The sequence below is a fragment of the Zonotrichia leucophrys genome, unplaced genomic scaffold (assembly GCF_028769735.1).
Source record: "Zonotrichia leucophrys gambelii isolate GWCS_2022_RI unplaced genomic scaffold, RI_Zleu_2.0 Scaffold_110_148370, whole genome shotgun sequence".
NCBI classification, from domain to species: Eukaryota; Metazoa; Chordata; class Aves; order Passeriformes; family Passerellidae; genus Zonotrichia; species Zonotrichia leucophrys.
The window spans coordinates 85136-111281 of record NW_026992315.1 but is presented as its reverse complement, the minus strand read 5'-3'; the positions used below and the strand labels follow the sequence as shown (position 1 = coordinate 111281).

The following is a 26146-nucleotide window of genomic DNA, read 5'->3' as shown; positions in this document are numbered from 1 at the left end:
AAAAAAGAAAATGCAAGGGAAGCAATTTTAGAAGAAATAGCGTTCACAAATGCAAATGAACAGTGTCGAGCAGCAATCCTGAGCCTTCCTATGGAACCTTCCCCTACATTAAAAGATATGCTTCTAGTCTGTAACAGGAAAGTGCCTCTGATGACTGTAGCTGAAGACACCAGACTAAGGCTGCTGCCAAGACCACCTCAGCGTGTTGCTGTTGCCAGCCCTGCACCTTCTCTTTCAGCACAGCAGTACCCTGGGCAGCAGCGGAGACCAGCAATGGTTGAGCCCACTAAACCATGCCTGCTTTGTAATAAGCTAGGGCACTGGAGTAACCAGTGCCCCCTGAAAAGGGAATTTGATGAATTTAAAAATGGCAGGGGAGGAGAACTACAAGCCCTCCCTGGGGGTCAACAACAAAAAAACGAAAAATAAAGCGCCAGCCTGCCAGGCGTGCAGACATAAAAGGAGCAGGCCAAGAGAATAAGGGTAGCAAAACAAATCAAGCGCGCGATAATATTAACATTTGTGTAAGTGAAGCAGGTGCTTCAAAGACCAAGTCTGCTAGTCCACTGTTGAAAGTGAAACAAAATAACCTTTGTTATGATTTAAGTGATTCTGTATTAACCGCATCTTCTGTTAATGAGCCTTACAGGTTGCAGCTGACAGAGTCACTCCACCTGAAGGACACTGACTGGCATATTGTCTCTGTAAATCCTGAACAGAAAGGTACTTGGAACCAAATTCGTTGTAAGTACATCATCACTGGGGACAAAAACACACCACAAGAGATCGAAATTGCTCCAGGAATAACAACATCAGATCCCAAGCAATTTGTTCTCAGCCTGCACTGTTTCCACCCACCCCTGTTTCTTCCCAAGGGACAAATTGTTGCTCAAGCTATCCCTGTGCCATCTTTACCTGAAAATGTCGATAAACAAGGGCCCACAGTCGCCCGGGTCCAAGTTATTGGGACAGATAAACCCAAATTGTGGTGCAATGTCAGTGGCGGTGGGGAGTCTAAACGCATTGAGATGCTTGTAGACACAGGTGCAGACTGCACAGTGATTCCAGTACAAGACTGGCCAGCACACTGGCCTTTACAAAATGTTGCTGGTCACCTTCAAGGTGTAGGAGGTCTGCAATTGGCAAGGCAATCCAAAAGCATTATTCAATTCGAGGGTCCAAACGGACAATTGGCAAATATCCGTCCATTTGTGTTAGATTATTCAGAACCTTTGTTAGGGAGAGATTTAATGGCCCAGTGGGGTGTCACAATTAATATTCCAGACTCTCCACAGCATTTTTGTGCAGCAGTCATTAAACAACAGCGCCCCACCCAAAAACTTAAGTGGAAAACAGACGAACCAGTTGATGTGAAACAGTGGCCACTCAGTAAACAAAAAATAAAAGTGCTTGAAGAACTAGTACAAGAGCAACTAAGAAAGGGCCACATTGTGGAGACCATGTCCCCATGGAACTCTCCAGTGTTTGTCATCCAAAAAGCTGACAAAAAGAGGTGGCGACTTCTCTGTGACCTCCGACAAATTAATAATGTAATTGAAGATATGGGTTCTCCCCAGCCTGGTATGCCATCCCCAACAATGCTTCCTCAAGATTGGAAATTAGCTGTTATTGATATTAAAGATTGTTTTTTTCAAATCCCATTGCACCCTGACGATGCACCGCGTTTGGCATTCTCTGTCCCTTCTATCAATTCAGAAGCTCCTATGAAAAGGTACCATTGGACTGTTCTTCCTCAGGGCCTGAAGGTATCTCCAGCTATCTGCCAGTGGTATGTCTCCTCCCTGCTTTCCCCAGTGCGTGCAGCCGCAGAGAAGGCCATCATTTATCATTATATGGATGACATCCTTGTGTGTGCCCCCAATGATGATTTACTAACACATGCGCTTGACCTAACGATCGATGCATTGATTGTTGCAGGGTTCGAGCTCCAGGAACAGAAAATTCAAAAGATGCCACCTTGGAAGTATTTGGGCTTAGAAATTGGAAATAGGACCATTGTTCCTCAAAAACTAGAAATCAATCCAAGGATCAAGACCCTTGCGGATGTCCACAAGTTGTGTGGGTCTTTGAATTGGGTAAGACCATGGCTTGGTCTGACTAATGAAGACCTTGCCCCTCTTTTCAATTTACTGAAAGGGGAGAGGACCCAGGTGCTCCTAGGTCTATTACCCCAGAGGCACGGAAAGCTCTAGAAAAGGTTCAGATTGCAATGTCCACAAGACAGGCCCACCGATGCCGGCCTGACCTGCCATTCAAATTTATCATCCTAGGTAAGTTGCCACACCTCCATGGAATTATTTTCCAGTGGGAGGAAAAACAAACACCTAAGGCAAAGGACACACCAAAAAAGGACCGGGACCAGAGGGACTCTCTCTTGATCATAGAATGGGTTTTCCTCAGTCACAAAAGGTCCAAGAGGCTGACAAAGCCTCAAGAGCTGATAGCAGAACTGATCCGGAAAGAAAGGACCCGGATCAGGGAGTTAGCAGGATGTGATTTTAAGTGCATTCACATTCCAGTTGAGTTAAAATCAGGTCAAAATACTATGAAAATACTGGAACAATTGTTTCAAGAAAATGAAGTGTTGCAGTTTGCTCTGGATTCCTACTCAGGACAATTTTCGGTAGCACGGCCCGCTTGCAAATTGTTTGAACAAGATGTTCAATTTACTTTAAAATTAAGAACTGCTCTAAGTAGGAGACCTTTAAAAAGGGCTCTGACTGTCTTTACAGATGCGTCCGGGAGGTCCCACAAGTCTGTTATGACTTGGAAAGATCCTCAAACCCAGCAGTGGGAGACGGACATTGCTGAGGTGGAAGGTTCACCTCAGGTTGCTGAATTGGCTGCAGTTGTTAGGGCTTTTGAAAGGTTCTCAGAACCATTTAATCTGATTACAGACTCTGCATACGTGGCAGGAGTAGTATCCAGAGCAGATCAAGCAATACTGCAAGATGTATCTAACATTGCACTTTTTGAATTGCTTTCCAAACTGGTAAAGTTAGTCACTCACCGAGAGCAACCCTTTTATGTGATGCATGTCAGGTCACACACTGACTTGCCAGGGTTTATTGCTGAAGGCAACAGAAGGGCAGATGCTCTTGCTGCGCCTGCAGTGATGGCCACTCTCCCAAATGTTTTTGAACAGGCAAAAATCAGCCACCAGCTTTTCCACCAAAATGCACCTGGCCTGGTTCGCCAGTTTAACATCACTCGAGAACAGGCCAAAGCGATTGTGGCCACGTGCCCAAATTGCCAACAACATGCACTCCCTACAGTGAGTACGGGAGCAAACCCAAGGGGACTGAACAGTTGTGAACTGTGGCAAACAGATGTAACACACATACAGGCTTTTGGACGGCAGAAATATGTTCATGTTAGTGTAGATACCTTTTCTGGAGCGGTCTATGCTTCTGCCCACACAGGAGAATCATCTATTGATGCTATTAAGCACCTCTTACAGGCTTTTTCTTTCATGGGCATCCCCAAGGAGCTGAAAACTGATAATGGGCCTGCTTATAGATCCAAGGAATTCGGGAGCTTCCTGCAGCAATGGGGAGTAGAGCACAAAACTGGCATCCCCTACTCCCCTACAGGTCAAGCCATTGTAGAAAGAACTCACCGTGATATTAAAAGGGTCCTGGACCAGCAACAACAGGTTCTGAAGGTAGAACCTCCCCACATCCGGTTATCCAGGGCGCTATTCACAATAAATTTTCTGAATTGTTCTTTTGACAGCCTGAACCCTCCCATCCTACGCCACTTTGGGGGGAACAGTCACAGGTTGATGAAAGAGAAACCTCCAGTTTTAGTAAAGGACCCTGAGACTTGGAAAATGGTGGGACCTTACAAATTGGTTACTTGGGGACGTGGATACGCCTGTGTGTCCACCCCCTCTGGTTTAAGGTGGGTTCCTTCCAAATGGGTAAAGCCCTATGTTCCCAAAGTCTCAGAGAAATCTGCAGAAGCACCCCAGGTTGCTCACGCTGCCTGGAGAAGAAAACGCCGCGCACGTTCTCTGGAGGAAATTCCATTTAAGCCTCCTATCTGGAATAGTTTGTAATATATGTTTGTCTCAAGTTTTTGTACCAGTTTAGATCCCACTGTTCGTGTGTAGCCTCGAGACGTCATGAGACCGAGCCTGCTTCTCGTCCTACTCGTGATCATCCCACCTGCAATCTCCTACATAGTACCGCAGCCCAAACCACGTATGGACTACCTTGACAAAGGCTCTCAGACATCAACAGAGAAACTGACAACGAGCTGAATGGACTTTTCAATGGCTGGGGACTCTCGGGCTGGTTGGGATCTATTCTGAAAACTGTAATTTTAGTGCTGTTTATTTTAGTTGTAGTTATTGTAGTTTTTAGCATTGTTTTTGGAGTAATCAGACGCATGGTTCTCAAGTTAATCTCAAACTCATCTCCCCCTCCTGAAGTCTACCATTTGGAAGCCCTCAGTGCTCCAGTGGATGACCTGGAAGCCTCAGTAGAATCGTTCTGCACCATAAACACAGTCCTCTTCTTTTTAAACAAAACTAGGGGGAGATGTTGTGGTGTGTTGCAATATCCTGTTTTACCTTCTCCCTTCCCCCTCGCCCCTCGCTGAGTGTGCCCTGTCAATCAGGCTAACATACCAGCAAGGCGTCGTGTGATAGGTGTCCCTAGTACCTTGAGACCCTGCCCCTTCACCTGGTTGGTGACTCACCTGTCCCCTCCCCTTCCCCTGTCCTGAGCTTAAAATGTGAATGAGACCATGCGGCTTCATTCTGTTACCAGCAGTGGCCCAGTGCAGACGTATCTGTGCTCATGGAATAAACATCTGGCTACCTTCTAGCAGAATCCATTCCCTTTCTCTCCACCATCGCCAGAAGCTCTCTCCTGAGGAGAACGGAGTCCTGTCTTGTGCCCCGCTGCACTCTGCCGCCAGCCAAGGTATCTCTGGGGTTAAACACCACAGTGCTGCCTCTGGCCAAGCAGCGAAGGTCAGAACTGGCCTAGGCACCATCTAACTGGTTATATTGGGATACATATTCCAATAGTGCACACAGAGCTTTTCATGCCCACTCCCAACAGGCTTTGGAACACAGCCCAACCTGGCTGGCTCTGCCACCAGCACAGCCCAAACGCAGGCGGAGCAAGAAGCAGCAGGGGCTGTTTTGCGGCCATGCCCAAGAGAGACTGGAAGGGTGCCCTCCCTCTGCTCTCCCTTGCTTGGCTTTCTGACTGGCTCTGAGCCTGGGGCTGCCATTCCTCACTTGTGGGGAGCAGAAGCACAGCCGGGATCCTGGCACTGCCTGACAGCGCTCCGGGCACCGGCACAGCCGCGTGTCCGAGTCTCGGGCATCGTGCTGCTGCTTCATTTGCTCTTAGGCACACCCAGAGCTCCCTGCTAAGGCAGGATGCTCTCTGCTTCTGCCCTCTTCCTCATCCTGTGCAGGGATGGAGCACTGCTGTGCTTTCAGGAAGCTATTCTTGAAGGCTTCCAGCATTCCAAGCTCCTTTGCCCTCCACGGATGCTTGCCATGGAATCCCTCTCAGCTGGGTTCAGAGCATACTCAGGTTGGCTTTCCAAAAATCCAGGGGCTCCAGGGTGCTCAGCAAGATGTGTAACTGCACAGTGTTGTGGAACTGCACCTTCAGCACAGGGACCTTTCCAGCCTGACCTGCCCTCGTTCCTCTGGGTCCGTGCACAAAACACGGCGTGGCAGAGAACGGCAGCAGGGCCTGTGTGTCCCAGGGCCCCAGATTTACTTCAGCTCCACAGAGATGCAGGTAAGGGGGGAAAACCAAACTGTTTATTAATGGAAGGGAAAGTGAAGGGATGAGATGGAGGGCAAAAAAAAAGGGGTGGGGAGGGTCTGAGGACTGGAGGGAGGGAACTGTCAACAGGGACGGGGAAAAAACAAAATGTTTATTAATGGAAGGGAACGTGAAAGGATGAGATGGGGGAAAAAAAAAAAAGGGGTGGGAAGCGTCTAAGGGCTGAAGGGAGGGAACTGTCAACAGGGAGGGAGAAGGCAGTGGCTATGGAAGCCTCCCACAGGCTCAGCTGTAGCCAGCATCAGCTGTGCCTGGAGCTCCAGTGACGCTGAATGGTGGTCCTCTCTTCAAAGTCTCTTCGTACTGTTCTTGGCACCCCGGATCTCTGAGTCCAGGAGATGACTTTAATTCTGAAGATCTTTGTCCAAAAATTGCCTGGACTTCCAGGTTACTGGAGGATGGACTGTCGTCTTTGCTCATGGCTTCAAGGGCTGGAAGACAGATGAACTACCAGGGTCAGAGCCCAGACGGACACCCGGAGATTGTCCTGCTAAGCCCATTGCTCCCAGCTCTCACACCGGCCACAAGAGAGGCTGACCCTTGCAAGATTCTGGCCACGAATGCCCCCACCAGTATTCCTGAAATGGGCCTGTGCTCTGCCCAAGCCACCCTTCATCCACACAGGGAGCAAAGCCTGCCACAGCCGGGACAGGGACTGCAGCTCCGTGCCGGGGCAATGCAGCTCTCCCGGGCAGTCCCCGCTGTCAACGCGCTGCCCTCACTCACCCTGAGTGAGAACGTGAAGCTCCGCTGGCTGTCCCTTCAGGCACCGCCCGGCCATGCCTGTGAACACAGAGCCTGTCACGGCCCCAGCGGCACAGCTCCGTGCCAGCGGCGCTGCCGGGGCAGCAGGCGGGGCCGGGGCCGAGCTGCGGCGGCCCGGGGAGGGAGCCTGGGCTCGGGACTCACCGATGAACCTGATGGACGCCTCACGTACGGATTCCTGCGGGTTCTCCAGGTAGGGCAGGGCCCGGCGCAGGTGTTCGGCCGCTTGGCTTCTGTCCTCTGCCAGCTGCAGAGAGTGGCAGGAGGGAAGGGTTGGCGCGGGCTCAGCCCCTGGGCCGGTGCTGCCTGCGCCCAGCCCCGGCCTCCCCTGGCCACAGAGCCCTGAGGCGCGGCCAGCAGCCACTGGCCAAGGGCTCCCGAGGGCAGGGGGCAGAGGGCCGGCTGCTGCCCGGGGAGCCGCGGTGCCGGCCCGCAGCCCCGCCGGGCCGGGGCTCCATGGGCACCCGGCTGGGGCCCTCGGGAGCCTGGAGAAGAGCCCGCGTGGCCTCTGGCTGCAGCAGCGGGCAGGGGCACAGCTGCCAGCCCACACACTGAGCACCGCCCTCAGGGGCCTTCTCTGGGCTGAGCCTGGGGCTTCAGGCCCTCCTTACCAGGACCTCGGTGAACTTTGAAAGCTGCCCCTTCTTCAGCAGCTGCTTGAGCTTCCTCATCTTCAGGAGCTCAGCCACAAGAAGCAGTGTTTCCTGAGAGGCCTGGAGAGCAGCAGAGACCCAGAGATGGCCCCACAGCCCAGGGCACCAGACTCAAATCTCTGTGCCAAAGTCTCGAGAAGGCAGCAGTCCATGCGGTGGCTGGACAGGAGGCAGCTGAGCCCTTCCCAGCGATACACCAGCCTCATCCAAAACCTCACCTACATCACGCGCCAGTCCTCATTATGGCAGTAAAAGAAGGAGCAGGTTTTGGTTCAAAATCTTCTCAAGGGGCTTTTTTCCCTCATCCACTACCAAGTCCATCACCCTGAAGAAGAGCTCAAGCGAGAGGACTTGCACATTGCTGTTCTCCTGGAGGAAGGGAAGGGAAGCAGGCCTTGAGACCAATTTTTTCAAGCTCACCTGAGCAAAGTTTCTGGGCAGCAGCCAGTGCCTGCAGCTGGGGACACAGAGCCTTTCGTGGTCAAAGAGCAGCAGCAGTGCCTCAGCCAGCTTTGCGGCAGTGGTGCTGGATACCAGGATGTCTTTGTGCTGGAGCACATTCGTGAACACACAGAAGGACATGCTGACCACCTCTCCTTCTGCATCACCCAGCAGCTCCACAAGGCTTCGAGACAGGATGCACATTCTCCTGGCCTGTGTGGAACACAAGGCTGTGCTGGGAAGCCATGGACGGCTGCACCACCAACACCAACCTGGCACTGCAAGGCCACCCTGCTGCTGCAGGGCCCACAGGCCAAAGGCCTGCCCCAAAGCACTGGGGCAGGTGAGGCAGGAGAGCTGGGAGCAGCTGCCTCAGCTCCTGAAGCCCTGCACGCCCATGGGGCTGATTTAATAGCGCAGCTTCAGCCGCTGCCCCATCTCACCAGTAAGGGATCCTTGCTGACCACCACGAGGCCTCTGAGCGCCAGGAAATGCCACTCCCTGCACTTGCTGTGCAGGCAGCTTGACAGGACCGTCAGGATGCTGTCACCAAATTCAGTGAAGTCCAAGAACTTAAGAATTAATGGATTCAGCCATCAGCCCTGTGGCCCTGCTCTGCCACTCAGCATCCTGCAGTGGCTGGAACTGTTCCGATTCTTCAGGCTGTTATGCTGGGGCAGCTCCAGGGCCTTTCTTTTTTATCCCCCTGAACACTTTGAACAAACTGAGGAATCTGCCTGCCATGCCATGGTGCTGCACCCCCGATCTCAGGTGGAGGGGTGGTGCTGGTGGTGCCGGCCAGCCCTGACCCCTCACCTCGGTGCACGCCACTAAATGGCTGCTCCCTGCCTCCCTTGGCTTGGCTGAGGGTAGCGGATCAGCCACTGGCAGGAATTTCTCCTTCCGCTGGGCCTGGCCGAGCAGGCACCCAGAGAGGTCCTCGTGGAGTTAGACCGATAAATAAAAAAGAGAGTGGCTTTCTGTCTGTAATTTTCCATCAGCTGTTTATTCCTTCCCCAAAGGGAGTGAACAGGTGCTACAACCTGTAGCAAGCTGGGAGGGAGCAGAATCAAAAGAGCACAGAGTAAAGGGATACACAAAATTATGAAGGGAGGCTGACTCTGGGGAGGAGTCAGCCTAACAACTAAAGGCCAGCAACTGAGGAGGAGCATGAGGAGGGACTAAATTATCATCCAACCAATGGACTAGGATAGTGGAGGAGAGCATACAAAATCTACCCATGGGATTAGTAGTTTAACATAATTGACATCGAAGCTTCTAGATGAAGGGGCTTGGCAAACAATGACAGACAAGCTGCAGGACCAGGGTTTAGAGGAGTGACAGAGAAGGGTCTGGAAATAGGGGTAGGCACAAGGGTGAATGATAGGGAAAGGGGGAGGATACAACTTAGGGGGAAACCATTTGGGAAGTAATATGGGGCCACAGAGAATGAACCATTTCAAACATAGAAAATCCAGTACAGTAACAAACTCAACAAGTAAAGACACAAAGCACACCACAACAATGCCAGAGTCTGGCCTCGAGGGCACCCTAAAGAGAGATGCCTCAGGAAAACTCCAAGTTAACAAGTCCTGCAGTTGGGCCTTGAAGGCACCTGTGACGCAGAAGCCTCAGGAAGGCTGCAGGACTGCAAGGACTCTGATCCCTTGTTTCTTGTGTAGGGGTGTAGTCCTTTTGTTTATATACATTGCCACAGCTGCAGGAGAGAATATTGGTGCAGGGGAGCCCAAAGACGCCCTGTGTGTACCAATTGTGGTGTAAAAATAATAAGAGCAAGGAGAGAAGAGAAAAAAATAACATTTCAGTTTGTGAATTGAAATATCAATAAAAATCAACAGAGTGTAAGAGGAGATAAAGAAAGGACCAGGGTGGGTGTCCAAGAGAGGGTGTCAGCCAGCAAGCCAATAAATCCAAACCCCCTGGGATGCCTATTGAAACAATGGAAGAAGGTAAGAAAGGCCCTGGGGGCACAGAGACTAAGAAAACACTCAACAAATACTCTGATCAATAGTGGCCCTTTAAATATTTGAAGACAGGGAGAAGAAGGCAATAAACACAAATCTGAGTTATTGTACCGTGTTGTGGTTACTATTATTTTCATGAAAAGAACGAAAAGAAGATGAAGCTGTGTACATAAATATGTTTTGTTTATCTGAAGGATCACCCTGAATTGCAGCAGGAATGTGGCTTTAATTTGGCCCCAAGGGATCCTTCTGCCTTGGCTCTGGAAAAAGATTGCAAAACAAAAGGAAAGGCAGGACTAAGAAGGTGTTGTTCTGCATGTTCCATAGGACAAATGTGTTTAAATATAAAGAGAATGAGGAAAGGATGAAGGGTTTGGTTGCTCCTTTTGAGTCATGGGAAGAGGGAGGACAGGGAATGCAGTCAAACTCCCTGGTAAATACTGCTGAGAAAACTGTGCCTTTGAGCCCCCTTCCTCTCTAGAACTTGAAAGTGGAAGAACTCCCAGTACAGAACCAAAGGCAGAAGGGAAGTCGAGGTATTGTCACCATTCAGCATTCCCCTGTGACATGGTGCTGGAATTCTGCCAGTGCAGTTAAGGACAAGAAGGACCTCTTCTGTATGGTGAGACAGAGTAGGGATCCATCCTGAATTAGGTGAAGTGTCTAACAATGGTGAAAAGTCTGTGAGGCCAAAGCTGAAGGAAAAACTCGTATGCCGAGACAGCAAGGAGACAGAGAAAGAAAAACAGAAAAGACCACAAGGTCAATTTGCCCCCGACTTAGGAATTCCTTTGATAAAGAAGAATTAGTGCTAAGTGTCATGCAAGATGAGTATGTATGAACTTATTGTGAAACTGTATGCATATGCATTTGGAAGGGGGATAAAAGGAGGTCTGAAATCCTCAGGGGTACGCATGCCCTTTTGGGGAGGCTTGCGTCCGGCGCGCGTCGTAATAAAAGCATACCGGGCTTTACAACTTTTACAAGTTGTGAAGTTTCTTCTTTTCTCCGCAAAGCATTTTGGCAAGCCAAGGCAGGAGTTCTCTGTCCCCGCGGGGGCAGGGGGGATAGACGGACCTCCAAGGCGCACCCCAGGATTTTTTTCCTGGTGGGGCTCCGCTTGTCTCAACTTGCCACCTGCGAGGACAGACAATGACCCGCTGGCCTGCGGAGGAAGATACGGTATGTACCGAGGGGCCCCAGGGGGGAGGAAGGAGAGCAAGGGAGTAAACCACCCAGAGACGTCTGGGTTCATGGATTCAGCTGATAGAGCAGCTGTATTAGAGATGGGGTTCGTCGTTCTGATAGAGCAGACCGCTAGCGGCTTTGGGGGTAAGCCGGGTGAACCCATATGTATGTGTGTACTGGGGATTCGCAGTTCTGATAGAGCAGAACTGGTGAGCCTGTGTGTGTTTTGTTTGTGTGTGTGTGTGATGTCCGGACACTGTGTTGCTGTATGGTTAATGTGTGTGATCAGTGCACTGTGTTTGTGATTGTGCAGGTGATAAGTGTATGGTGTATAAAAGAGAGTAAATCTACAGTGCCCTACCGTGCGGGAGGGTCAGTACTCCCCGTGTTTGAAGCAGCCGAGTGAGGCCAGAGGCGCCGGCTGCAGCAGGCTGTGGGGGCAGGGAGAGAAGTGCCCCGCGGAGAAGCGAGTGGAGGAATGTCAGTGATGGTATTTATCGTGTTTGAATGTAGTGATTTGTGTAGATTTGGTACATTTTAACCATGAGTATGAGCTCAGAGAGTTCCTTTGCCTTGGATGTTTGGACTTGATCTCTAGACTATGTGCTGTTACTTTGATTGTGTCCAGGAAAAATTGATTTGAGTAAATGCCGAATTATGGTATGTTGTGTTGTGTTGAGAAAAGTGAGCACTTTGAGAAATATGCCCTTTCCCAGTGATTTTGTGTGGTGATTTTCTTCCACTGCATTTGTGATAATTTGATTCTCAGATTGTATACTAGTGTTTGTGGAGATTTTAAGATTTTGTTTGCAACAATAGTAGCATTTTACACAGGAGAACTATAGTATGGTGATTTATGCTTAACTACGGTAAAGCGAGTTAAAGGGATTCCAAGAATTCTCCCCCTCACAGCAATTCAAGCCTTGGTTCTAGTGAATTTGAGATTAAGGTGGGGGGGTGCATGTGTGTCTGTGTCTGTGGGCATATCAGAGTTTCGGCTGTGACAAGCACAGCCTTTCTGCAAGGCAGTAAAACAAGTGTAAGTAGACACAGTGCTTAATTAGATTGTGCAAGAAGAGAACTAGAAAAGACTGATATTTTGGAAAGCAGAGTTTAGATAGAAGAGATGAATGAGACTTATGAGATTTATGAGACTTCAGCTGGTACTGTAGTAAGTCTGCGCTGGGAATGGCCTGCTGTAGGGATTTAAAGTTCTCTGTAACAAACAGAATAGTCTGCCTTTGCTGGCAATTTTGGGGAGCCTTTGGTGCATCGAGAGGCTGGCACGCTGTGTGAGGTGACAGTGGATGTGCCCTGAGCACAGGGACAGCTCTGGCTGCCCCGTCTCCCCAGGGAACACGGGAATGGCCTGTGGGCAAAAGCTGGATGTGCAGGTATTGTTGCAGTGCGGTGTTTGTGAGGAACGCTGGTATTGCTGTTCTAATAAGCGTCAGGGCACATGCCCAAGTGTAAATTAAAGGTTTCTGATCAAGCTGATTCAGAACCTAAGATCTTAAGGCTCGTGTGTGGGAATCACATCTGATACCTGCCACCTGGAGCTGTGTGTGTGTAGGAGGGAAACTGAGAAACTACTGTGAAGGTCTGTGAAAAGAGGTTTGAGTGGAAGCGAGATAGGGCAAGGAGAAAGAGATAATGAGAACTGACCAGAGCAAAGAGGTTCCTAAATTAGCCCCTTTTAGGAGGGGCTCACTGGGAGAAGGTTGCCAGTAAGAGCAGCTCAGAAAATAAAAAGATTTATAATACTTCATTGCAGAATGGGATTTCACCTCCAGCATTGCCTGTTGTGACAGACTGGAGAAGATTTTTGGATCGAAACATGTTGTGTGTGGGGGAGGAAGGGGCAGGTCCAGCCTTGCCCTGCCCTGGAACCCCAAGCTCCCCAGAGCCTCTATCCCAGCCCAGCAGTGTCTGCCTGTCCCTGGCACAGCACAGGCAATGCTCCACAGCCACCTCTGCAGCCCCAGCCCAGCTCCTGAGGGACCAAATGAGCCCAAGCCCCACCTGGGGGAAGGGCCCAGGAAGACCAAGGGGTATTTAAGGATGACCACAAGGCAAGCACACGTCTTGACCCTACCTCCTCTTAGAATTTCTATTTATTTTAACACCATTGGAATCCAGGAGTTGGTAGCTCTGTGTGTGCTTCTCTGTATCTTTTTTTTCTCTCTCTGTTTCTGTGTCTTCTTCTAATTTTGTTCTCTTGTAAATTTTAGTTGACATAAAATAGAACAGGATTACAATTTGTGGAATTGGATGGGCCAAGGTATTGCTTTGAGAAGTGTTTCTGTTGATTGTTTGTCGTATTGAACATTTTGCAAAAATTTTCTTGATTTTCCAGTTTGCCAGTAAAGGCTGTTGTATTGTTTTGAGTTCCTGAGAATCTCTTGTTGGTATTTCTCCAGTGCGTCCAACTCAGAGTACACAAACAATTGTAATTCCTTTTAAATGTCTCATTGAGAGAGTTGTTTGGGGGATGGCAGTCAGGGCTTGTCTGTCCTGCTTGGCACATCCCAGGCAGGGCTTCCCCAGCCACATTCCACACTCCATTTCCCAGCTGGAGCCCCTGGTGCCTCTGAGTTGTGCTGCCCCAGCCCCAGGGACGCTCTCCTTGTCTGCCCATTCCCCCACGGTCTCTGGGCAGGGATGGCCTCAGTGGGGGCTGCTGACATCCTCAGCACCTTGGATGCTGCTTCTGAATTTCCCTGCTCCAGAGGCTTGTTCAGCCTTCAGCTCTTCAGTGCAGGAATTCAGTGTCCCAGGGCTCATTAACATTCAGAACACCTTAACAAGCCAAGCCACTGGGAATATTTTCATTAAAGTTACAAAAAATTTTGTAGTTAAGTAGCTCTCAGTAGTGTATTCAAAGTGAACACATGATATTTGAAAAGACAGCCAGAAAATATTTTTTTAGGTCAAGTTTAGTTTAGTTTCCTTTTAATTTATTGATATGTGCAGTCTCCAATTGACACTGAATCCAAGTATCTCCTCATAAATTTGAGTAGATATGAAAATCAAGACCCTTCATGGCTGACAATCAATCAGACTCTGTCCCTACCCCCACCCCACCATTTCCCCCATCCAAGACCTGGCACTCAGAGCAGCCTTGTGCAAATCTGAGCTCCCTCCAGCCCAGGCTGCACCTGCAGCTTTCAGCTCCTTGGCTCCAACTCCCACCTGCTTTCCTTGGAGAAGGAGCTGCCTGAGACACAGAGGGATGTTCATTTCTCGTCAGCCAACAAAGCCAAGGGAAGGCACAGCTCCACCAAATGCCAAAGTGATTCCTCTGCTGGATATAAAATCTACTTTCCACAGCAGACAGTCTCAGAGCAAAGGAAAACACCTTCTGTGCCCAGCATAGATGCCAAGGTCCCCCAAAACCTTCCTGCCCCAATTCTGCCCAGAATTGCTCTTTGCACACAGGAGTCACAGGCTGAAGTCAGGACCTCCCAGCATGCCCAGAGGGAGAAAAGAGAGAAAGGGGATGAAGAGCTCTCCTGTGCAGAGCCAAGGTCCAAGTGCCCCTGCAGTGGGAGCCACAACTCATCAGGTTTGTCTCCTTTGGGCTCAGGGCCTGGTGACACTCAGAGGCACAGAAAGGTTTCTTGCCAACAAACACAAATTAAACATTTGAACAGTTTAAAATCCATAACAGCTCTTCCCTGTGGTGGTTTGACCAGGAAGAAGTGGGAATTCTGGGATGCTGTGGTCAAACCAATGGATGTTCGGAGTTTGATACTGGCACCTGGTGTAGCCAGTGGGGTTTGGACACACCTCCGAGAATACACAGGGGTTAAAAAGCAGAGCTTCGGCCCTGGGAGGTTCTCTGGGGACGTCGAGGCGAAGAGGTCAGATCTCCCTCCCCTGTCCAGCTGCTGCTGCTGGGTGGGGGAGGGGCAGCCATGTGGTTGGGCCTGGGGCCTGGACAGAGATGGGGGGTGAGAAGGCCCTCGAGGATGGAAGGGTGGAGGAGCAGCCCCAAAAGTCAGCCATTGGGCAGCCATTCCCCCCCCAGGAGGGAGAGAGAGGAGAGCCGGCGTCTGAATGTGATAGCAGCCAGCCCAGTAGGAGAATGGGGGGGAAGAGTGCAGCCTGGCCGGCCGGAGCAGCAGCACCTGTGGGAGTACCGGCGTTCCGGGACAGACAGAGACTGAAATTTTTAACCCTTTCTTACGTGATTGGGGCCTTGCAAAAATGCTGATCCTCCTCAGAGCTGAATAAGAAGGGAGATAGGAGATGAGATGAGACAAGGACCTGGCCTGAAGGACGTGGAGAAGTTTAACTGAGTGGGGAGAGATGATTGGAGTGGCCTTTTGGCTGGACTTTTCTTGTGTGGCCATGGACTCAGTTTGTTCCTTTGACACAGAGACTGCACTTGGGAGGGAAGCAATGCCTCAGAACCAGGAGGGTTCATCGTGGGGACCCCCCGGCCCCAGGGGGTTGGAAAAATATGGGGGAGACAGATGTCCCAAAGCAGAGACTGTGCCTTTTTGGAGTGAGACAAGGCATCCTTAAAAGACAACCCTAAAAGCAGCTCTGGTCCATGCACAGTGGTGAGAGCACTGGGCATGGAAGGAAAATGTCACAAGCGGCAAAAGGACTTTTCCGGGCGGTGCCGAGTGACATGGAAGCACACGAGGTTTCAGCGTGTTTCCGGGGGAAGCCTATGGAACAAGAAGGACTCCTCACCTCTTCATGGACTGAAGTTTGAGTATTCTAAAGGGTGGTGCCAGGCTGGGCAGTTGGTGATTTGGGAGAATGTATCGGATTGGGAAATTCTGGTGGTGGGGAGGAGGAAGGTGTTTTTTTGTAAGGTTTTCAATTTTTTTCCCTCATAGTTTTCCTATTTTTTTTTTCCTGTAGTTTAGGTAATAAAGTTTTCTTTATGTTTAAGCTGGAGCCTGTTTTGCTTATTCCTGGTCACATCTCACAGCAGACACCAGGGTGAGGGCATTTTCATGGGAGCACTGGCTCTGTGCCAGGCTCAAACCATGACATTCCCTCAGCTGTCTGGGATGGCCCAGCAGCATCTGACATGTCCCCAGTCTGCACTGCTCCAGTCTGAAACAGGGCCCAGCGTGGTGCCAGGATCATCAGAGAGCTGAGGTGTGTGCTGGAATTCAGTGCCCTCCCTACCCTGCAGCAGTCCTGCATTTCCCTCCTGCAGCCTTGGTCTCCAGCACAGCCATGGAGGCTCTTTGGGCTCTGGAGTGTTCCTGCATCCCCCAAGGGCAGCTGAGCTCTGCCTTTGGCACAGTCAGGCCTGGCCAGCGCAGGCCATGCTCAGCAATTGCTTGTGTGTGCCTGGCCTTGCTGTCAGTCCCGGCAGTGGCTGCGTGGCCCCTTTGTGGCCCTGTGCTGGCCCAGCCATGGTGGCCCAGCCCCTGCGCAGGCCCAGCCCAGGCCAGGAGCATTGCGGCTGGGAACGACCTCGGTGCTGTTATGCCCACAGCAGCCTTGGGGCTCTGTGCCCCATGGCATCCCTGCTGGGCAGCCTCTGTCAGCTCCTGCAGAGCCCATGGCACCTGTGGGGCTTCACAGACAGCCCTGCCCCAGTCTCTGCCGGCCTCTGAGTGAGCAAAGAGGCAGCCAGGGCTGGCCATGGCTGGGAACAGGCCCTGATCCCCGCAGGAGGATGGAGCTGGGCCACAGCCAAACTCAGCCCAGGCCAAAGCTGGGCTCAGCAGCCAGGGCTGCCAAGGGCTGGGCACAGAGACTGGCGCTGACAAATGTCCTGGGCCCCCTCCCTCCTCTGTCTATGCCTCCAAGGGCACAGACCAGCCTCCTCTCTGGGCCACTTGCCTGTTTTCAATGCCTTGCACAGGCGCTGGCCCTGCCCCACAAGGCCTGGCCTGAGTCCTGCCCCTGCACGCTCAGCCAGGCTGAGATGGACACTGATGGTTTCTGGGCCAGGCTCTCTGAGCCCAGCCCAGCTCCCTGCAAGCTCTGCCAGCTGCCCCGAGCTCTGGACAGCACCAAGGGCTTCTCTCCAGCCTAGCCCAGCCCAGCTGGCTCTGGCCCCACAGCTCTGCTCAGGCCAGGCTGCTCTGGGCACTGCCCCACGGCCTCAGCCCCTGGCAAGGGCACAGCAGCAGCTGCAGCTGCCACAGGACTCAGCCCCAGCCATGGGGGAAGGTGCTTGGCCAAGGCCAAAGGAGGCTCCCTGGCTGCCCTGCTGCCCTCGGGCTTAGGTGCTGAGAGCTCTGCAGCCCCTGCTGCCATCCCGTCTGCCCAGGGCAGCACAAGAGCCCCGGCCTTGGGGCCCTCAAGAGCTGCTCCTGCTCCAGCCCCAGGGCCCATCCCAGAGCTGGGGCGGCCACAAAGCTGTGCCCATTTCTGTTCATTGCTGCTCTGATGGGGATGGATCCTCAGCCACTTGGAGGTTGCTGATGAATTTTACTCCTCTAGAGGCCTCTTCTTTCTTGAGCTACTCAGTAGAGGAATTCAGTGAAAAAGGCTATTAAACATTTGTTTAAAACATTTAAACAAGAAAACCCCGTGGGAAAATTTGATGTTTTCAATTATTCTGTGGTTAATTAGTCAGATTTCAGAGGTGTATTTAAAGTGAATATGGTATATTGAAAACTAAGCAGAGAGTACTGGTTTTGTCCAGTTTTCTTTTCTTGTTTATAGATTGGTATCAGGAATGTCTGGTTGATATTGACCCCTAACCCCTTCAAATGCAGTCTGAATAGATATGAAAATCAAGACCCCTCCTGGCTGACAATCAATCACACTTTGTTCCTACCCCCACCCCGCCATTTCCCTCACCCAACCCCTGGCAGTCAGAGCAGCTGAGGAATGGAGTCACATCCATGGGTGTCCCCAGGGCTCAGGATTGGGGCCAGGTCAGTGAAATCTCTTTATTGCTGATCTGGATGAGGCCATTGAGGGCACCCTCAGTCAGTTCCCAGGTGAGCCCAAGCTGGGTGGCAGTGTGGCTGTGCGGGGGGGCAGGAAGCTCTGCAGAGGGATCTGGACAGGCTGGAGCCATCCATGGGCCCAGGACAATGGGATGGGGTTCACCAAGGCCAAGGGTCGTGTCCTGCCCTGGACTCACAACCAGGCTTCAAATCCCTGGCTGTGTGCTGCCCTGATCCCCACAGTCTGTCCTGTTTCCTTCATCCCTGCATTGCCAGGGACTTTCTGGGACAAGGGAGCTCTGCTCTGGAAATAGAGGGAGGTGCCAGTGCCACCATTGGAGTGGGAAGCACAATTCATCAAGTTTGTGTCCTTTGGGGATCAGGAACTGGTGAGACTCAGAGGCACAGAAAGTTTCTCTTCATGGCCAACAGACCACAGTTGAGCAGGAAACAATTTAATAACAATCACGCTCTTCCCTGAGCTATGTGCAATGTCCCAGCAGCATCTGATGTTCAATATCCACAAGTGATTTCCATACTAAAATTAATTTCAGACAAATGGTGTTTTGTGATAGGTATAAACACAATTAAGTTCTGTCCCCTGTCAGTCTCTAGGGTGGATCCTATGGAACATCCTTTAGTGGAGACTGTGGCTCCAGGTGGGCCAGGGGGATCCCAGGGGACAGGGACCCTGCTGGGCATGAACAACATTGGACTTGTTGGGAGAAGCTGTGAGGGGGAGCTGGGGCAGAGTGACCAACCCAGTGACCTGACACAGCCCTGCTGGGATGTCACACAGCCCCTCTGGGATGTCGCAACCTTCTCTGTGATGTCACAGACCATTCTCTAATGTCACACAGCCCCTCTGGGATGTCACAGTCTGCTCTGTGATGTCACAGCCCACTCTGTGACCTCATGTTACCAGATGATCAATTGTCTCCACCAGCTGAGCTGACACCTGGAGCTTGTTCTCCACAACCCCAGGCCTGTGGAAACCACACAGTGCCCATTGTGTGAGAAGGGGAACTGGAAGTTCAGCAGCCTCAGTGTCCTGCCAGCTCAGCCAGGCCCACTGGAACATTGGGGTCCACGAGCACCAGGGACCATCAGAGAGACCCCCAGGAGAACAGAGGAGGGGAAAGACATTAATGATTTGGGGAAAATGATTATCAGATGTATATTTAGTCTGGGACAATTAATGAATATGTATGCAAAATACAGAATATAAACAGAAACTTTCCTTTACTCAGCCTGCAGGGCTTTGGGAGGAGCTGTCCCCCATGCATCCCCCTGAATAAATAATGCTGCTTTTTAATGCTGCATTGGTGTTAAGGAGTTTTCTGTTTTACTGAATTTTTGGTAACACTCCCACTGCCAAGGAAAGCTCTGTCTGCTGCTGTTCACAAACAGAGAAGGGCTGGTGGCAGATGTGGGGCTCAGAGGCTGCCTGGGGCACAGTGACCATGAAATAATCAAGTTTTCAATGTTCTGTGAAAGAAGGAGGGGCAGCAACAAAACTTCTACAGTGGAATTAGGAAGGGCAGACTTTGGCCTATTTAGGATGCAGATTTGGGGAGTAATGAATCAGGCACTGATTTTATTTTAAAGGAAAACATCCCTTAAAAACAAAGGGGTCCAGGAAGGATGGACACATTTCAAGAAAGTAATCGTAAGGAAGAAGGAGCAGCCTGTCCCAGTGTGGCAAAAGATGAGCTAGTGAGGAAAATGATTGGCCTGGCTGGGCGTGGAGATTTTGTGGGAACTCAAGGGTAACAAGAGGTGTATCAACTTTGGACAGAAGGTCAAGCAGCTTAGGAAATGTTTAAGGATGTTGTAAAGTCGTGCAGAAAAAAAAGTTAAGAGGTGAAAGCTCAAATAGAGTTTAACCTGACCACTTCTGTGAAAAAAAAAACAAAAAAAACAATGTTTCCAGAATTAAATTAATAGCAAAACATGGGATAAGGAGAACCTCTACTCTTTATTGGATGCAGTGGGGAATATAGTAACTAAAGATAAAAAGAAGGCAGAGCTACTTAACATCTTGTTTCTCTCAATTTTCGATATTAGGACAGGCTGTCCTCAGGACAAGTGTTCTGAGCTGGTAAATGGGCACAGGGAGCAGAACAGACCCCTGGAATCCAGGAGGAAGCAGCTGGTGACCCGCTGAGCCACTCAGATGCTCACAGGTGTCTCTGGGAGAAGATGGGATCCATCCCAGGGGGATGAGGGAGCTGTGGATGAGCTCCCCAAGCTGCTCTCCATCATTCACCATCAGTGCTGGCTCAGCAGGGAGGTCCCAGAGCACTGGAGGTGCCAGTGTGAGCCCATCCCCAAGAAGGGCTAGAAGGACGAGCTGGGGAACTCCAGGCCTGTCAGCCTGACCTGGGTGCCTGGCAAGGTTATGGAACAGATCACCTTGAGTGCCATCACAGGGCACCCACAGGATGGCCGAGGGATCAGAGCCAGCCAGCGTGGATTTCAATGTCTGCACTGATGATCTGCATGAGGGGACTGAGTCCAGCATCAGCAAATCTGCAGATGACACCAAGCTGGGTGTGAGTGTGGATCTGCTGCAGGGTAGGAGGGCTCTGCACAGGGCCCTGGACAGGCTGGATCCAGGGCCCAAATCCAACAAGGTGAGGTTGAACAAGACCATGTACTGGGTCCTGCACTGTGACCACAACAACCCCTGCAGTGCTACAGGCTGGGGACAGAGTGGCTGGACAGCGGCCAGGCAGAAAGGCACCTGCAGAGACTGATGGACAGCAGGCTGGACATGAGCCAGCAGCGTGCCCAGCTGGCCAAGCAGGCCAGTGGCTCCTGGCCTGGATCAGGAATGGTGTGGCCAGCAGGAGCAGGGCAGGGATTCTTCCCCTGTGCTCAGCAATGCTTGGGCAGCACCTGGAGTGCTATTTGCAGTTCTGGGTCCCCCAGTTTAGGAAGGACATGGAGGGGCGGGAGCCAGTCCAGAGAAGGGCAGCAAGGCTGGGGAGTGGTCTGGGACACAAGAACTGTGAGGAGCAACTGAGGAAGCTGGGGTTGTTTATCCTGGAGAAGGCTTAGGGGAGACAAGGTGGTGTCAAGGCACAGGTTGGGCTTGATGATCTCCATGGCCTGTTCCACCCTTGCTGATTCTGGGATTCTCTGAAGCCACCCTTGGAGCAGTTGCAGGATGAGCCCTGGGCCTCCTCTTCAGGAGCTCCAGCAGCCCAGGTCCCTCAGCTTCTCCTGCCAGCCCCAAAGCCCATCCTGTCAGTCCTGCTGAGCCTCTGCAGCTCCTCCTCACTGCCCAGAACAGGGAGCCCTAGAGCCAGACACAGCAGCCCAGATGTGCCCCCCTGGCCTGGGGTGCCTCTAGCAAGGGAGCAGCAGGAGGCACTGCAGGAGCCTGCAGACAATTCCTGCAGCACTTGTAGGATGATCCTGCTCCCCAAGGGACGTTCCCAGGGTGCCAAGTCAGGAACTGCAATGGGGAGTGGGGCCAGACAGCAAAGGGCAAACAGGGATGGGCTGTTAGCAGGGTAGGGAACAGGGGTGGGCAATAGGAGGAAGAAATTTATACCAGAAGAGAAAAGAAAGAAAAGATGAAGCAAAGGAAATCTTGAGGGCAGTTTGGGGGTGGCTGCCAAGCAGCCCTGGCTCTGAGCAACAGCGTCTGCAGTGGGACAGGAAACTCCCAGCTGATGGGAACAAACTTTCTGGCTGACTGCAGAGGCCAGGACAAAGCTGAATGGTTTCCCTGGTGTCCCCCAGCCCTTGCTGGCCCCAGGGGCTGATGGCATTTGTGCTCCCTCAGGTTCATGTCCCCACACCAACAGCATGGGGGTGCTCCCCCTGCTGTGTGCAATGCAAACAGGGGCTGCTGAGCCAGTGCTGCTGTGTCTGTGCCTGCAAGGATGGGGCACCTGTGTGAGCTGGGGGAGAGGCCAGGGCTGCAGAGGGGGGATGTTGTTGGCAGCTCCATGAGGACGCTCTGGGATGCTGCCCTGGGCTGTGCAGTGCACTGGGGATGGATCAGCCCCTGCTCTGCTGCTCCTTCCCATCTGCCCCAGGGCCCTTGCAGAGCCCCAGCCGTGCTATTTGCCCCCAGCCTCCCCACAGCCAGCCTGGGGCTGCTCACGGGGCTTTTCTGTGCTGAGCATTGGCCTGGGTGTGTTCCTGAGAGAGCCTGGGCAAGGAGCCTGGAGCCCCCAGGCCCTGGGCTGAGGTGTCAGCGCTGCCCCAGCAGTGCCCATGGCCTGTCCCTGCTGCAGCCCCGGCACTGCCACCCCCAGGGCTGTGCCCGGCCCCGAGAGCACTCAGGCCCTGCAGCAACACCAGGGCCACCAGGGCAGTGGGGCAGGGCCACAGCAGCAGCGCTGGCAACACCAAGTGCTGCTGCTGCTGGGCACAGCTGCTGGGCCAGCACTGATCTGCCCCCAGCTCTGCACACAGACATTGCTGCTGCAGCTCCTGAGAAGGCAACAAAAGGGCATCTCTACAGGAAACTCTGCTGGGCGATCCTTTAGTTCTTTTAAAGCCACCGAGAGCTCAGCCCCTCATGTGGCCACAGGGAAGGTGCAGAGAAAAAAAATGGGTAATGGCACAAGCAATGACATTTATTTGTGGGCAATATGAAAAGAAATAAACAAAGGAAGAAAACAAACACAATCAAACCAACAAGTAGATGATTTTTATTACAAGTGACTTGCAGAAACTGGCAGCAGTTTAATGTTCCTGAAATCATCCAGTCATCAGTTGTTGAGGACTTTTTGCAGGTTGAGGAGTTTTTGCAAGACTGGCCACATTCAGCTGATGCACAATCCAGCCTGCTTATAATAATGGAAAATAGACGTGTTCACAAATAATTGATAATGGACAAATTCAGAAACATGGTCAGTATATCCTTGAAAAAGATACAAGAAGAAGAGTCATTAGGACTCAGCAAGTTTGTCAGCAAGCTTGGGAAAGTGAGAAAAAAGAAAAAGCAATGGGTAAGCCAGATGACAACAGCAAGACGCATGAAAAATTAGGTGATCTAATCAACATTCTATTTTAGACATGTGAACAGCTAGGATTAACCAATCTTGTATTAGCTAGATACGCATGGACAGTAAAGATATATTATAAATACAGCTCTTTTAGAGATAGTAAATTTGGCTTCACTGGATTATATTACTTATGTCTTCGTATCCCTGAATCACCGCACCCCGCAAGTAGTCTCCACACTGCAGCTTTGAGCTCCTGGTTCCTCAGGCTGTAGATGAGGGGGTTCAGGGTTGGAGTCACTACTGAGTAAAGAACTGACACTGACAAATCCATGGTTGGGGAGGAGATGGAGGGGGGCTTCAGGTGAGCAAATGTGCCAGTGCTGAGGAACAGAGAGACCACAGCCAGGTGAGGGAGGCAGATGGAAAAGGCTTTGTGCCGTCCCTGCTCAGAGGGGATCCTCAGCACAGCCCTGAAGATCTGCACGTAGGAGAAAACAATGAACACAAAACAACCAAATGCTAAACACACACTAACAGCAACGAACCCAACATCCCTGACATAGGATATGGAGCAGGATAGCTTGAGGATCTGTGGGATTTCACAGAAGAACTGTCCAAGGGCATTGCCTCGGCACAAGGGCAGGGAAAATGTATTGGCTGTGTGCATGAGAGCATTAAGGAAGGCACTGGCCCAGGCAGCTGCTGCCATGTGGGCACAAGCTCTGCTGCCCAGGAGGGTCCCGTAGTGCAGGGGTTTGCAGATGGACACGTAGCGGTCGTAGCACATGATGGTCAGGAGAGAAAACTCTGCTGAGATGAAGAACATAAAGAAAAAGAGCTGAGCTGCACATCCTGTGTAGGAGATGTTCCTGGTGTCCCAGAGGGAATTGTGCATGGCTTTGGGGACAGTGGTGCAAATCATGCCCAGGTCATTGAGGGCCAGGTTGAGCAGGAAGAAGAACATGGGCGTGTGCAGGTGGTGGCTGCAGGCTACGGCGCTGATGATGAGGCCGTTGCCCAGGAGGGCAGCCAGGGAGATGCCCAGCAAGAGGCAGAAGTGCAGGAGCTGCAGCTGCCGCGTGTCGGCCAATGCCAGCAGGATGAAGTGGCTGATGGAGCTGCTGTTGGACATTTGCAGTGCCTTGGCATGAAGATCTTTAAGACGAAGTAATCATGGAATAATTTGATTTGGAGAGGACTTGAAATATCCCAGCACAGCCTGGGGGCACTTTCCCCCCATTGCCCTGCCCAGGGCTCTGCTGCCTGGAGCTGTCCCTGCCAGCAGCTGCTTCCCTGTGCCCAGGGCTGGGCCCTGCCAGTGCTGCCAGAGCCCAGCCCAGCCCTGGGGGCTCAGCTGTGCCCTGCAGACCCCTCCCAGCTCAGGCACTGCCCAGCGGCAACTCAGGTTCTGCAGGCTCTGATGGCAACATCGTAGCAACCCTGAGGAGGCTGGAAAAGCAACACCGATGCTGCCTCAAAGAGGCCCTGTGCTGATTTCTGTCACTGCCTGGTTTATTCAGGTCTGTAAGATTTTGTTTGGTTTTTTTTAGTATCATCCTGATATTAAAAATATCTATGTGCTATTTCACATCCAGGCAATCCAGAGCAGTAGATTAAAAAAGCAGGTTTTCCCCTTTTATGCAACCCCTACCTTGCTGTGCTCCCTGTATAATTGACTTGGAAATGTTCTGCAGTTAAATGCCGTGCTGGGAGCAGTCCTGAACAATGCAGCACCCTCGCCACCCAAGGAGAACACTTCCAAGACTTTCTCCTCCCACCCAGACCTTGTCCCCCAGTGCTGGGACCAGCTGCCAGGGCTGGCTGAGAGCTGTCCCTGGCAGGCAGCAGAGTCCCTGCCCCAGCACAGCGCCCTGGGCTGCAGGACCCTGCTCTGCAGGACAGCCCTGGGCACCCCTGGCTGCTCTGCACAAGAGACAATCAGAGAATGTACTCACAGCGTCTGTAGGCATTGGGATGTTCCAGCTTGAGGAGATCACTCCAGGAGCTGCAGCTGCATTGTCCTGCAGCCAGAGGTTCCTGTGCCAAGGGCTGGCAGTGATTGTGCCCCAGGCACTTCTCAGCCCCTTCCCAGCCCTGACTGATTGAAGCTCTCTGCGCCTCTGTGCTGTGCCCGGGGTGGCTGCAGGCAGTGCCCCAGCCCTGCTGGGCTGGCAGAAGAGCTGCTCATCAAGAGAAATGTGTTTTTGAAGCTTTGCTTGGTTACCAGGAGCTGCCTCTGTGCCAGGAGCCCAGCCCAGCTCAGCAGCACAGACACAGCACAATGACTTTAATGAGCCTCTGGGGCTTTGTGCTCAGGCCCTGAACATCAGTCCTTGAGAGGGAGCTGAAGAAACCTCTCCAGAACTCCAAGGCAGAAACCAACTCCAAAGTTTCTCGGACTTGTAATGGGTCCCAGTGAGGGACATGACTGAGAAAGTGTCCCCAGACCCCAGGCAGAGCGGAGAAATGGAGACAGTGATGACAGGTGGGGACAAAGAGAAGACAAATCTTGGTGTCCTGGGGCACAGCAGGGTCTGTGCCACCAAGGGCTGTGAGGAGACACCTTGTCCTGAGGCCCTGGGGCCTCCTGACACAGCCACAGCCAGGCTGGGCACTGTCAGCCCCTTGTCCTGCCCTCAGCATCCCCCCCTAGCCCACATCCCAGTGGCCTCAAGGATCTGCTGGAAGGAGTCCCTGGGGAGCCGTGCTCAGGAATGGTCCTGGGGGTTCCTTAATGCTCACAGAGTTTTTCAAAGGACTTTGGGTTTGGCTTTTGGCTTGGAGTCTCTGAGAGTTTTATTGCAAATATGGCCTGCAATTATCTTCTTTAATTAGTCCCTGGAGAGCCTTTGTCGGTAACAACACTCAGTGGGGCTCATTAATACTTCAAGGTACTTCAGTTATTTTAAGGTACTTGGTGTTTCTCTTTTGATACAGACTCTGTGAGAGGTTTGTGCAATCATGGCCCCAATTATCTGCTTTAATGAGTCCCTTGAGAGCTTTGTACTGACATTTAGTGGGCCTCATTAATACTTTGAAATACTCACAATTTTTAAGGTACTCTGGATTTTCCTTTCCACACTTAATCTCTGAGAGGTTTTTGTGCCATCCTGGCCTCCAATTCTCTCCTCCAAGGAGTCCATGAGGAGCCTGTGTAAGGGATGGACCTCATGGGACGCATCCATGCTTCGAGACACTTTTGGGTTTTCTTCTGACTTTGACTCTTGGAAAGGTTTGTGCAATCTCCTCTCAGGCCCTGAGGTTTCAGGGCTCAGCTCCAAATGCACCACGGGGCTCATTAGGATCAAGCAAGTCCTGACAAACCATGGCTCTGCCTTGATTTCCCTCTGGTCTAATGCATTTCATCAGGAAGGTTTCTGTAGTGGTTTTGGTTCACCAATTTGAGATTTCTTGGTGATCTTTTTC

General features: G+C 51.7%; 1 protein-coding gene across 1 annotated transcript; it reads right to left on the bottom strand.

Moving 5' to 3' along the window:
• Positions 1–6065: 6065 nt before the first annotated feature.
• LOC135460856 (olfactory receptor 14A16-like) lies at positions 6066–23852 on the bottom strand. Its single transcript, XM_064737811.1, has 7 exons — positions 22945–23852; positions 22559–22616; positions 8143–8271; positions 7679–7912; positions 7217–7318; positions 6750–6852; positions 6066–6271 (listed from the first exon to the last, which is right to left on the bottom strand). The coding sequence occupies exons 1-7, from the start codon at positions 23850–23852 to the stop codon at positions 6066–6068; spliced, it is 1740 nt and encodes a 579-aa protein (XP_064593881.1).
• Between the last annotated feature and the right edge of the window lie 2294 nt (positions 23853–26146).

Coding starts and splice junctions, on each gene's coding strand:
- LOC135460856 (XM_064737811.1), bottom strand. CDS start 23,852: ATGTCCAACAGCAGCTCCATCAGCCACTTCATCCTGCTGGCATTGGCC. Junction 22,617..22,944: donor GCTGCAGTGTGGAGACTACT/TGCGGGGTGCGG, acceptor TGACCATGTTTC/TGAATTTGTCCATTATCAAT. Junction 8,272..22,558: donor TTTTCCATTATTATAAGCAG/GCTGGATTGTGC, acceptor TTAATTCTTAAG/TTCTTGGACTTCACTGAATT.